A 14,615-nucleotide genomic window follows, 5' to 3' on the forward strand; every position below is an offset into this window, starting at 1 on the left:
GCCCATTGCCCCAAGTCCGCTGCCTCGGATTTACACTTGACTCAAATCTATCCTTCATCCCCCATATCAAATCACTTTCTACATCCTGCCGCAACCATCTACGCAATATTTCCAAGATTCGCCCTTTTCTGAGCGCTGACACCACAAAGCAAATAATCCACTCCCTTATTATTTCCCGACTTGACTACTGCAATAACCTACTCGCTGGCCTTCCTCTTTCCCGCCTCTCCCCCCTTCAATCCATCCTAAATGCCTCTGCCAGGCTGATCCACCTTTCCCATCGCTCTGTTTCTGCTGCACCTCTCTGCGAGTCCCTTCATTGGCTTAAATTCAAAATTCTCACCCTTACATACAAAGCTATCACCAACGCCGCTCCCCTCTACCTATCCTCTCTAATAAACAAGTATACTCCAGCCCGCCCACTAAGATTCAACAATGACCTGCTCCTTGCATCCGCGACTATCACCTCCTCTCATGCTAGACTGCAGGACTTCTGTCGTAAAGCACCTACCCTGTATACTCCAGCCCGCCCACTAAGATTCAACAATGACCTGCTCCTTGCATCCGCGACTATCACCTCCTCTCATGCTAGACTGCAGGACTTCTGTCGTAAAGCACCTACCCTCTGGAACACTCTCCCTCGTGCTGTCAGGCTTTGCTCTAATCTTTCTTCCTTTAAATGTTCCCTGAAGACGTTTCTGTTCAGGGAAGCCCAACTAAATTATAAATTAATTAATTAATTATAAATTAATTTCACTTACCTAACATTTCCCTCATCTAACTCTGCATTAACATCTTTCTCAATCTTGCAGTCCTCACCTCCTGTTTCTCAACCTCCTACCCTTCTAGATTGTAAGTTCCCACGGGAATAGGGCCCTCAATCCCTCCAGTATGTGTTTGTAAATTTTGTCCTGTCTCTTACAAATCTTATATTGTTTTATTTAAATGAATTGTATCCATGAACAGCGCTGCAGAATATGTTGGCGCTTCATAAATAAAGTATAATAATAATAACAATAATATGTGTTTTTTTAAATATAGGAACAAGCTATTATATCTGTTTTTTTCTTATTTCTTTACAATTGTTTGTATGTGCAGCTTTCTATAGGAATTTCAATAACTTATGTGTTGTTATTATTATAGGCTTTACTATATACAGGTGAAACTCGAAAAATTTGAATATCGTGCAAAAGTTCATTTATTTCACTAATGCAACTTAAAAGGTGAAACTAATATATGAGATAGACTCATTACATGCAAAGCAAGATAGTTCAAGCCGTGATTTGTCATAATTGTGATGATTATGGCTTACAGCTCATGAAAACCCCAAATCCACAATCTCAGAAAATTAGAATATTGTGAAAAGGTGCAATATTCTAGGCTCAAAGTATTCCCACTCTAATCAGCTAATTAAGCCATAACACCTGCAAAGGGTTTTTGAGCCTTTAAATGGTCTCAGTCTAGTTCAGTAGGAATCACAATCATGGGAAAGACTGCTGACCTGACAGTTGTGCATAAAACCATCATTGACTCCCTCCATAAGGAGGGAAAGCCTCAAAAGGCAAAAGAAGTTGGATGTTCCCAAAGTGCGGTATCAAAGCACATTAATAGAAAGTTATGTGGAAGGGAAAAGTGTGGAAGAAAAAGATGCACAAGCAGCAGGGATGACCGCGGCCTGGAGAGGATTGTCAGGAAAAGGCCATTCAAAAGTGTTGGGGACTTTCACAAGAGCCACCACACACAGACGGATCCTGGACATGGGCTTCAAATGTCGTATTCCTCTTGTCAAGCCACTCCTGAACAACAAACAACTTCAGAAGTGTCTTACCTGGGCTAAAGAAAAACAGACCTGGTCTGTTGCTCAGTGGTCCAAAGTCCTCTTTTCTGATGAGAACAAATATTGCATCTCACTTGGAAACCAAGGACCCAGAGTATGGAGGAAGAATGGATAGGCACACACTGCAAGATGCTTGAAGTCCAGTGTGAAGTTTCCACAGTCTGTGTTGATTTGGGGAGCCATGTCATCTGCTGGTGTTGGTCCACTGTGCTTCATTAAGTCCAGGGTTAATGTAGCCGTCTACCAGGAGATTTTGGAGCACTTCATGCTTCCTTCTGCAGACGAGCTCTATGGGGATGCTGACTTCATTTTCCAGCAGGACTTGGCACCTGCCCACACTGCCAAAAGCACCAAAACCTGGTTCAATGACCGTGGGATTACTGTGCTTGATTGGCTAGCAAACTCGCCTGACCTGAACCCCATAGAGAATCTTTGGGGCATTGCCAAGAGAAAGATGAGAGGCATGAGACCGAACAATGCAGAAGAGCTGAAGGCCGCTATTGAAGCATTCTGGTCTTCCATAACACCTCAGCAGTGCCACAGGCTGATAGCTTCCATGCCACGCCGCATTGAGGCAGTAATTGCTGTAAAAGGGGCCCAAACCAAGTACTGAGTACATACAGTATGCATGCTTATACTTTTCAGAGATCCGATATTGTTCTACAGGTATGTACAATCCTTGTTTTATTGACTGCATATAATATTCAAATTTTCTGAGATTGTGGATTTGGGGTTTTCATGAGCTGTAAGCCATAATCATCACAATTATGACAAATCACGGCTTGGACTATCTTGCTTTGCATGTAATGAGTCTATCTCATATATTAGTTACACCTTTTAAGTTGCATTAGTGAAATAAATGAACTTTTGCACGATAGTCTAATTTTTCGACTTTCACCTGTATGTATATATATATATATATATATATATATATATTAAAATAGTTATTCCTATATATATATCTATACTGATATATAATCATCTATATATAACAACAATTAAAATTGTGGGGAGGCAAAAAGTGAGTTTAAAATCCTCCACTAAATACAAAATGTAGGGAAAATAACTCATTGTTAGAAGACTTGCTTTTCCCACAGAAACTCTCTGAATACATTGTTTCCAATGCAGCAAAGGATTCTGGGTAAGATATGCAAATGAGGTTCACAATGACTCACTTTTTTACTTTTAGCCTGCTTTTTAAGGCAGACTTCCCTTTACGCCATAGCATCGCCGTATTACACAACAGACTGGTATTGGTCTGAATCACTGAATTACATTGTAAACCTCATTTGCATATCTTTCCAAGAATCCTTTGATATATATTTTACCAAAATAACATCAGATATATGTAGAAATGTGTATTTATGAATAACTAGAAAAAATCCTTTTATGTGAAGAACATTGTAATGTGAAATATTAAACATGTCTGGTTAGCGCACTTGAGAATATATGATTGGGCTTGCGCATGAGTAGGGTTTTTTTTCCACTTTTTTGCTCCATTGACTTCTATGAGGGACTTCGTTAACGCGATATTCAAAATTCAGCTTTTTTGTGCTAATCAGGTAAGTGCGCGAGCGAAAACTTTTTACTTTCAACTTTCACAAAAACTCACAAAAACTTTACTCCTAGTTGAGTTAGCGCGAGAGAGAGAGAGAGCTTTAAATACCGCTTCACTTGTATCCTGGCCCTGTCAGAATATCTGGGAATGTTATTAAATTATATATATATATATAAATATATATATATATATATATATATATATATATATATATATATATATATAATTTAATATATATATGGTTGTGTACACCAAATAATTCATTTTATTTGTAAAACTCCAGATGTCACTGTAACAAGCCCAACCCCTCTCTCATTCATCAAAGGAATAGTTATATCAAAAAGAACAACATTGGTCCTAGAACTATAAGAGATAAAGTCACATCTAAAGAGCCTTTGATCATGGTCTCAGAAGAAAGGTAACTTCTAATTGATCATTGTTGGATAGCCTTCCCAGGAACCCCTGTGGATAAACAGACATGATGTCTAAGATTTTCCTTTGAGGCCTAATGAGATTCAAAGAACCAGTTTGGCTGGAGAGATGACTAAATATCACCTAGTTATTAAATTGTCCCTGTTGTGTTGAATCCACACATTCTAGATATTACATCTATATGAAGATTAGCTAAGCAGAGACACATGTTTTGCATTATAACTTGTAAATTCATTTTTGAATCACAACTTATGTTTAAATCTCAAACATTAAATATATGCCTTACACTGTATTAAATGTCTATATATGGATCTGGGGAAATACAATTCAGATTGTAAAGGATTAAATAACAATTGTAATAATCCCACTTTAAAATATGTAACATATTTATATATTTTTTCTCTGTTCCAGACATCTAAAGGACAAATTGGGATACATATGCTGAGTTAATAAATAGCAATACAGTCAATTTAAAATGTCCAATTTTAGTAACCTATTCCTTTATATTTTTCAGGCACCTAATAAGTACACATATAATTGGTATTTTAAATAATATCCTATGTGTTTTGTACTTTGAAAGAGAGATATAGAGATATGAAATATTAATCTGTATGGGATAGCAATCCAATGTAGATATAATTATATGAAATGACATATGTTTGCTGATCTCAAGGTATGTATGTCATATTAAGATGATTCTGGGGAAAGCAAATTATCGACAATGTAATTGCTTATCGGTATGATCGCTAGAAACATGCTTGTATTTAGTATTGGAGTAATCAGAAAAATTACATTATATTATCCCATCTATAATTAAAATTGTAAGTAATTAATGCAAAAAGTTATAATATGTTAAATAATCACTATATAGGGAGATATTGGCATTGTAGCAGTGATTGATGGTGAGACTGTATTTGCTGGTTGTCTGCTGCCCCCTAGGGGGTTGGAACTGGTATGACAGCCAAATAAATTGTCTATTTGAACACATGCAGAGCCAGTCAGGGAGGCGTCTCCCAAAATAACCTATGAGATGTTCAGATCCAAGGGCAAATCACAGACAAGCTTCCGAAGGGCCTATCATATCGTTTCACCATTGATTAAGAGAATATAAGCTGAATGCAAGAGGAGAGAAAGACTGGCTGGCTGACTTTTTGCTGAACTGGTGACTGAATAACTGCTGCCAAATTGGGACACAGTCACTTTAAGCAAATTGGGCTACTTTTTATTATCCATATTGGAATACCCTTATTTCATATGAGGTGAAACAAGAAGTTCTGGAAGCTGAAATATCGATTTGGTTATTTTTGCTAAAAAAATATCCTTTGTGTTGCATATTTCTTAGTCAGGCCCATTATTGTATGTAAATCTTTCTAGTGTGCATTAAGTTATTGGTAACTATATTATATTTTAGAACTTGCCTTAATTGTAGCTAAAAATAGTTTATTTCAGCTCAGAGAAATTGCCTGCTAAAGCATCTTGTTATATCGTTTAACTAAGCACTCTTAAGTTGGTGACCCATATTGTGGTATTTCATAGTGGTGATGTAATGCAATTCAATAGTGAATAAGGTTAATTCTAAAGATATATTTGGTTTTATTTGTAAAGAATATTGTAACAGTTTAAACTTGTATAGTTTGATTCATATCTTGTTTTCTAGAAATATAATTCAATGTGTCTATAAATTTTAACTAATATAAAGAATTTAGGAATTTACATTAATTTTAATTGTTTTGTATATGCATTTTATTGGGGGTTTGTTTTAAAGAATAATTATTAAATATATTGTACTATAACCCGGCCATATACTGACAGCCCTAAATACATTAAAAATAATTTCCACAAATATCTAAATATATCATACCTTAAGTATAAAGACCTTGCTTGGAGTTTTAATTTCAAACGTTCCCTTCTCCATTTCCACCTTGCAATTAAATACAGCTGTACTTAAGTCAATGCTTCCCAAAGGAGAAACATCCTTAGCCATTCTGTAGTACAGTAAGAGACACTTTCTATCATCATAAGAAAAGAAACGATACTTCCAGGTCTTAATAGGTCCCTTTATCCCCAATTTATATAAGTATCCACACAATTGTTTTGCTTCTGCTTTCTTGTCCTGTTTTATAGGTATAAGATGGGCTTGTTCATCCATAGGTACATATTGATCTCTACTGGATATGTTTGTCTGTTCTAGAACTATATATTCTTCAGGGTTTTTAAGTTTTGTTTGCTCTACTTCTTCCACAGAACATTCTACTTGATTTTTCACAGAATCTTCCACTGTTTTCCCCAGAGATCCTTCAGACAGATTTTCCAGAGAACTTTCTAGGGAGTTTTCCACTGAATTATTTTCTTTGCTTTCTTCCATTGTAAAGTATCTTTGTAATCTGAAATTAAATTTAACAGAAATATTATAAATATAAATACAATAGAATTTCACATAATTCATTGATTATTTTTAAAACCTATACCCATAAATATGAGGAAATATACCATTATTTATTTTAGACTCTACCAACTATGGCTTAGGGGTAGATTTAATAGAGGGAGAGCGGACATGATTCGCTACTCGACCTCGCTAAATGCCAATGAAATGCTTGTGTAATGGCGCCCCCTGCTCACTGACAGAGGCCGTCAATCATCCCGATCGTATTGGATCGGGATGATTTCACCTAAAAGGTGGCGGAGAAGTTAAGGAGCAGCGCTCTTATGACCGCTGCTTCTTAACTTCCATTTCAGGCAGACCTGAAACGATGGGGCGCCGAACCAGCATCCGCTGCCTTATAAATGGAGCTCTTAGTTTCCATTGCTGTTGTAAACTGGTGGTAGCATAAAACATCTCCATAGACATTAAAGGGCCATTATAGTTGAAAAATTACATGACCCTGTAATGCAACCCACGCAAAGGTATTAAAGGTACATTAAACACAATTTTTTTCTTTCATGATTCAGATAGTGCATGCCATTTTAAACAACTTTCTATTTTACTTCTATTGTCAAATTTTCTTTGTTCTCTTGGCATCTTTTAGTGACAAACAGGGATGTAAGCTCAGTAATGTGCAGCAGTTTTATGAATGTTATCTATTTACAAGAGCACTAGATGGAGGTACTATTTCCTGTCATGTTATGCTCTGTCTAGACACCTACCTAGGTATCGCTTTAACAAAAAATACCATGGGAACAAAGTAAATTTGATAACAGAAGTTAACAGAAGAAGATGCTACTTAGCACCACATCCATAGATCTACTAATGTATTATTGGCTTGTTCACTCCATTATTTAAGGGGACATTAAACACTTTGAGATGGTAATATAAAATGATAAATCGTATATATTTATAAAACTAAGCATTTCAGTTCCTGTTAGAAATGGAAGTGCATTACACTGTTATATTCCACACAGCCATTGGCTACACACTCTAGTGACCTATTTATAATTGTCCCTAATTGGCCACAGCAGAGAAGGTAACCTAAGTTACAACATGGCATCGCCTATTGTTTTATAAACACTAAGGGGCCTATTTATCCCTGCGAGCCTGCCCGTCTGCTCTGAGGAGGCTACCAGCAATCGCCAGAAATCAACCCGATCAAATACGATCGGGTTGATTGACACCCCCTGCTAGCGGCCGATCGGCCGCGAATCTGCAGGGGACGGGATTGCGCCAGCAGTTCCCAAGAACTACTGGTGCAATGCTGAATGCAGAGAGCGTAATGCTGTCCGCATTCAGCGATGTCTGTCGGACATTATCCGCTAATCGGATCATGTCGGACAGACATTTGATAAATAGGCCCCTAAAACTTTACACTTATTTTGTCAATATTTAAACAGCTAATGAAACTTTAAAAAAAAATACATCTACATGTTATTCTCAGACTAATCTTTTCTTTGAATGCATCATTCTATCTAGCATTTATTTAGTGTTTAATGTCCCTTTAACAACCCTTTCCACATTTACACAAATACACTTATATACATTTAAACACACTCATTTATATATGATTTGGTCATTTTGACTAAATTTACATTTCCTTCACGCTAATTACCATGTTCACATTTTACCCTACGATTTCACATCACATTTTTAAACTTACATTCATTCAAATGCACTCATTACTCTTTCAGACATTCACACAATACTTTGTTTTGTTTTCTCTTCTCATGCACTCGCATACTCATGTCTTATCAATCACTCGCATTAGCACATATTTAAAGGGACAGTCATCACCAGAATTTTTGTTGTTTTAAAAGAGATTATCCCTCTATTACCCATTCCCCAGTTTTGCATAACAAACACAGTTAGAATAATACACCTTTTACCTCTGTGATTACCTTGTATCTAAGCCTCTGCAGACTGCCCCCTTATTTCAGTTCTTTTGACAGACTTGCATTTTAGCCAATCTGTGCTCACTCCTTGGTAAATTCACGTGCATGAGCTCAATGTTATCTATATTAAACACATGAACTAACGCCCTCTAGCGAAAAACTGTCAAAATACATTTAGATTAGTGGCATCCTATAAACCTCCTAGGTTTAGCTTTCAACTAAGATTACCAAGAGAACAAAACAAAATTGGTGATAAAAGTAAATTGGAAAGTTGTTTAAAATCACATGCCCTATTTGAATCATTTAAGGTTTTTTGGACTTGACTGTACATTATTTATATTTGTCACAGCAATATATACACATTTACTTTTCTTTTGACATTTTCTATTACATCATGTGACAATTATTTAAGATGCTATTAAGTGTTGATTGGTGTTGCAAAAAAACTTATTGTGCACCATAGTAATTAATTTGGTAACATTAATATCATCTGATTTTTTTATTTTGTAACTATTGTGCTTTATGATCAAATGTGTACACAAAGTATATATTATTGTGTTGATTGGCTTTTAGTAACTTGTGTTACACTTCCACTTTTACATACAGGTTATTTTGTAGCTGTATAAATGAGCGCTTAGTAAATATAATTTTATGCCTAAAGAAAAGGCTTACATGTAGCTGAGAAACGCGTTGTAATAAAAGTTTTTATTTGTTTTTATCTGAAGCAAGTCCACTTTTTTTCTGTGGTCAAGTATTATTCCACCTTTGAGATAGGTGGCACCGGAAGTTTCATTTTTTAGCTGGCTGACCTTTGTGAGCTGTACGCTACAGTAATCATTGCACCTTTTCCACACTAAGACTGAGTGATGCCAGAACAATATCAGGATGTTTTGATGCTGGAGTGGCAATAGTAGTCCTGTGGAGCAGTGATGGAGGTGTCGGAGGTTCAGCGAGCTGACTGCTGAGATGGTCAGCCTACCTGTTTTGCACTATTTTTTTTTAACAATGCCAACTATTTTGTGAGGGCTTTCCCTTTTTTATATTATAATTGACTCACAACAAGATTACGCTATGTGGCGCCCCTTTCTTTATGTTTGATTTTCAAAATTCATATCCAAAGGTATGTCTGGGCATTTTGAGTGGGGCTAGGTCAACCCTTAAAACTGGTATACCGATGGGGTGCATGGGGAAGCAGGTCCTACCTCCCAAACAAGACAATCCCAGTTGGGAGGTACGAGTTTAAATCTGCCTAAAAAAAATCAATATTGTATAAAGCCTCATTCTATTTTAAAGAGAGAAACTAAATTTAACCCCCATGGAAGATCTTTTTTAGTGTTAAGAACAGTGTATACCATATCTCCCAACATTTGTGGCTGGGTATCAGGGACTCAGGAGATTGATGGGACTGGATACCATTTTGTGGGATAGTGGGTGGTTAGTGAATAGTGAGTGGGTGTGTCTGGAATGTCAGTGGGTGTGTCTGGGTGGTCGGTGGGTGTGTTTGGGCACTTCATGGGCATATCTGTGTGTTCCATGGGTTGGGCTAAGGGAAATTCTGCAAGTAGAGACATATGGCGGTGTCAGAGAAACTGAGGGACAGAGCTCAGAATTAGAGCTATCCCTCTGAAATAGGCATATTTGGGAGGTCTGGTCTACATTGACACTCTTTGAAACATTATGGCCATAATGAGAAACTAAGGTCTCTTTAAACTTTGATATATACTTGGGATGCTAGGGAAAACTGGACAAAAACTACACCTTAAGATAATTCTGCCTAGATGCTCTATTAAAAATCACATAGAAAATAAATACTGTACTCCAGTTGGACACCATTTTACACAGACTGGTCACTCCAGCTTTTTTTTCACATTACCAAACCTTTACATAAGTCACCTAACATCTGTTATTGACCTGTACACATACAGTATGTACATATTAACATCAGTGACCGCCTGTGCATTGTATGTGTATGTTATATACATACAGTATATCTCAGCATGCAATTCTTGTTTTAAGATTATCCAGCACTTACACTGCCAGTACCTCACCCCCAGCATTTCTCAGCTTCAGACTGATATTGATATTTTTGCTATTTATAATCCTCTGCAAATTCTCTCAGCTATCTCTCTCACCTCCTGTCCTGTCCCCATAGCCCCCCCTTCTTGCCAGATAAATTCTATCATATTAATCAGTATTGCTGACCTGAGGAAGAGAGAAATCTCGAAAGCTTGTCTTTTACTATGTAACGTTAGTCCAATAGAAAAGGTATTACTGCATACTGCAATACTCTTGTTATTTTGATATTCAACTACTAGACTAATATGGCTACTGCAATCAACTTTGATATAGATAGAAAGAGATTCAAGATAAGCTGATTTTTTTTCATTTCAGATATGCTAATAGCCACCATTAAAGTGATTTACAAGAAAAGTTATAATCAAAGACTAAAGTCCACTTAACTAGTTTGTCTGTGAACAGAGTTTTTTATTGAGTTACTTTCTTGCAAATGCCAATAGTTTCCAATGCTTTAGCATATTTAAAACAAAATTGGCTGATAAAACCACTGATAATTAAGGAAAAATTGGGAGATCTGCCCTTTAATAGTTACAGAACAGCAGTATAGGAATAACAATATTTCATGCCTGACACAGACACCTTTTTCAATAATAGCATCTAAAAGCTGTTATGTTCAGTTTATAACAGATTTTGGGCTAGGTTACAAGTGGAGCGCTAATTTATTGCGTGCTCGCAAATGAGAAAATGTCCCCGTTTGCGGGTGCACGATAAATAACCAGCTATTACAAGTGGCTGGTTAATGCTACTGTGAGCTCATGGTATCAATTAGTGCTTATAAAATTAACCAGAGATCAGATCTCTGATTAATGTTATAAATATTACAAGTGGCTGGTTAATGCTACTGTGAGCTCATGGTATCAATTAGTGCTTATAAAATTAACCAGAGATCAGATCTCTGATTAATGTTATAAATATGCTACAAATGCCCCCAAAATACAGTTAAAAGTATTTTATTAAAAAATAAAAATTATACCATTTTTATTTTTTAATAAAATAACTGCACTTGGGAATATTTTGGTGGTAAAGATGACAGGAGTGGGGTGTTAGAAAAAAAACGGCACTGAAAAGTGCCTTTACATTGCAGTCTACGGGAACTATGTGTTCCCTGTAAATATATATGTATATGCTAATATATATTTTTGTGTTAATATGTGTATATATATATATTAAACACATAAATATATATGTATATACACATATACATATATATTTATATTTGCTGCCATCGCTATGCTACTTACCCCCTTCGCTGCGTTTAGGTTCTGATGCTGTTACTGATGACATCAGAATGAGGCTACTATTGGCGCCTATGGACGTGCTCTCATGAGCGTAATGCTTCCTAGAAATGCAAACTTTTGTGGTTAACTTGTGCTGAACAAAAAAATGGGCCGGCTCCTAAGCTTACATTCCTGCTTTTGCAAATAAAGATACCAAGAGAATGAAGAAATATTAATAATAGGAGTAAATTAGAAAACTGCATGCTCTATCTGAATCATGAAGGAAAAAAATTGGGTTTCAAATCCCTTTAACCATAATTTTAAAGGGATGGTAAAGTCAAAATTAAATTTTCATTGTTTAAATAGAGCAGACGATTTAGAGCAACTTTCTAGTCTACTTCTATTATCTAATTTGTTTTACTCTCTTGATATCTTTTTTTAAAAGCATACCTAGGTAGGCTCAAGAGCAACAATACAGAAAGGAGGGAGCAGGCACTACACCGAGGAGCATGATAAAATCCAAGAAATATAGAGGCCTATTTACCAAATGTCTGTCGGACCTGATCCGACAGTGCGGATCAGGTCCGACAGACATCGCTGAATCGGCCAATCGGCCGCCAGCAGGGAGGTGTCAATCAACCTGATCATACTCGATCGGGTTGAATTGTGGCGATCTCTGTCCGCCTCCTCAGAGCAGGCGGACAGGGTTATGGAGCAGCGGTCTTTAGACCGCTGCTTCATAACTGGTGTTTCTGGTGAGTCTGAAGACTCGCCAGAAACACAGGCCCACAAGCTCCATATGGAGATTGATAAATGGGCCTCATAGTCTTTATTGAAAAAATAGAATAACAAATACAAAACATCCAAACGAATCAAAAAGGGCACAGACACGAACAGGAAGACATACAGAAAGACGTCTGATGCGTTTTGCGCCCCCTACAGGCGCTTACTCATAGACATAGTACATACATTGACAGTGCTCTATATATACCCCTACCTTAACACAATTAACCACTTAGTGACATACAAGAATTTAAGTTAAAACCAACCTTAATGTGTTCTAGTATATGTACTAATTAGAGACACAATAATGTAGAAACAGATCCTTATCCTAATACAAAAAGCAAACTTGTCAATCAAAACAAAAATAATAGTAATGTAAATAATTTAGCATGATAAACACACATCGAAAATGTATAAACAAGTTGAGCTTTATAATAAGAGTAACAAGCCACACTTTTTTAGAAAGAACATTGGTATTATAGATAAACCCAAATATTAAAGATAATACAGACTTAAAGTGAATGTAAATTTTGATGCTAAAGCGCCGGTTTTTAATTTTTTTTTGAAATTTACATTTCATTCGTGTTGTGAAAAAATACTTACCTTTTCATCTTGACAGCCGGTCCAGCTTCCTCCACCCGTCGCAAAGCATCTTCCTGGGTCTAAAATGAGGAATCCGGCTTCCTCCAATCACAGCGTTGAATCAGACACTGATTCCCCCGGGGAGGAAGCCGTGATTGGAGGATGACCGATCCATCATTTCTGACTTCAGAAATGGCTTGCGACAACCGGGGGAAGCTGGAGCGGCTGTTAAGTTTAAAAGGTAAGTATTTTTTCACAACGAGTGAAATGTAAATTTTGATGAATTAAAGTGCCCCTGTTTTTAATAGAATTTTACACTTTAGCATCAAAATTTACATTCACTTTAACCCCACAATTGCTTACTGCGGCAAATATTAGAGCTTTAAGGTGAATGTAGCTTAAAACAGAACAATGAGAAAGGGGACTGGTTTATTATTTTGCATAGAAGAGTCCCTGAAAAAGTTAGACAAAATACATTAATCAATTAAATAGTTTATATTGCATTCTCTGTTCATACCCAGGGGACTACGAGTTTTTAATTTAAGAATCCAAAAGAGCTCCTTCCTTTCTAGGATTTTATATCTATTGCCCCCTCTTGGAGGGACAACAGCTAAATCTATGATCTGTATAGTCATGTTGGCTATATTTGTAAAATGTTCAAGTAAGTAAATAGATAACAAAATAAGTACCACAATTAGCATAAAAATCAATATTGTAGTGCTGTTGGTTGGTTGATGCTACAAACAAAATTGGTATTTTGTTATTTATTTTCTTACTTGCAACTTATGCCAGTGTCAGCCATTGGTCAGACTTCTAGACAGATACGAAAGAGGTTTGGGGAACATAACAGTGATGTTAAAAACTATGTTAAGGAATCCACTGTAGCCAATCACTTTAAAATATAGCTAACATGACTATACAGATCATAGATTTAGCTGTTGTCCCTCCAAGAGTGGGCAATAAATATAAAATCCTAGAAAGGAAAGAGCTCTTTTGGATTCTTAAATAAAAAACTTGTAGTCCCCTAGGTATGAACAGAGAATGCAAAATAAACTATTTCATTGATTAATGTATTTTGTCTAACTTTTTCAGGGTTTAGACTCTTCTATGCCAAATAATAAAACAGTCCCCTTTCTCATTGTTCAATTTTAAGCTACATTCATCTTAAAGCTCTAATATTTGCCGCAGTAAGCAGGCGACTGTTTTTCTGTCCAATTGTGGGCTTAAGTCAATGTGTGTTTATCATGCTAAATTATTTACATTACTATTATTTTTGTTTTGATTGACAAGTTTGCTTTTTGTATTAGGATAAGGATCTGTTTCTACATTATTGTGTCTCTAATTAGTACCTATACTAGAACACATTAAGGTTGGTTTTAACTTAAATTTTTGTATGTCACTAAGTGGTTAATTGCGTTAAGGTAGGGGTATATATAGAGCACTGTCAATGTATGTACTATGTCTATGAGTAAGCGTCTATGAGTAAGCACTTGTAGGGGGCGTGAAACGCGTCAGACATCTGTCTGTATGTCTTCCTGTCTGTGTCTGTGCCCTTTTTGATCTGTTTGGATGTTTTGTATTTTTTATTCTATTTTTTTCAATAAAGACTATATTTCTTGGATTTTATCATGCTCCTCGGTGTAGTGCCTACTCTCTCCTTTCTGTATTGATTATTTGAAGCTTTGATTCTTACCGCTTCTACGGCACTCCGAGAAGGGGTGGAGAGTTGGGTGACCTTTGCATCTCGGATCTGCTTCCAGATTGGGTTTCTGCTGTGCTGGAGTTGCCGAGGATCGTTCCCGTACTGTTT

At 36.4% G+C, this 14,615-nt stretch overlaps 1 protein-coding gene across 1 annotated transcript in view; it reads right to left on the bottom strand.

Annotated features, from left to right (window-relative positions):
• TBC1D2 (TBC1 domain family member 2) overlaps positions 1 to 14,615 on the bottom strand; it is a 236,611-nt gene that overhangs the window by 184,579 nt on the left and 37,417 nt on the right. Inside the window, exon 2 of the mRNA XM_053703232.1 lies at positions 5,689 to 6,211. Within this exon, the coding sequence (XP_053559207.1) occupies positions 5,689 to 6,192 (504 nt within the window). The 5' untranslated portion in view covers positions 6,193 to 6,211. The remainder of the gene's footprint in view (positions 1 to 5,688; positions 6,212 to 14,615) is intronic.

This window comes from Bombina bombina, chromosome 2 (assembly GCF_027579735.1).
Source record: "Bombina bombina isolate aBomBom1 chromosome 2, aBomBom1.pri, whole genome shotgun sequence".
In the NCBI taxonomy this organism is placed as follows: domain Eukaryota; kingdom Metazoa; phylum Chordata; class Amphibia; order Anura; family Bombinatoridae; genus Bombina; species Bombina bombina.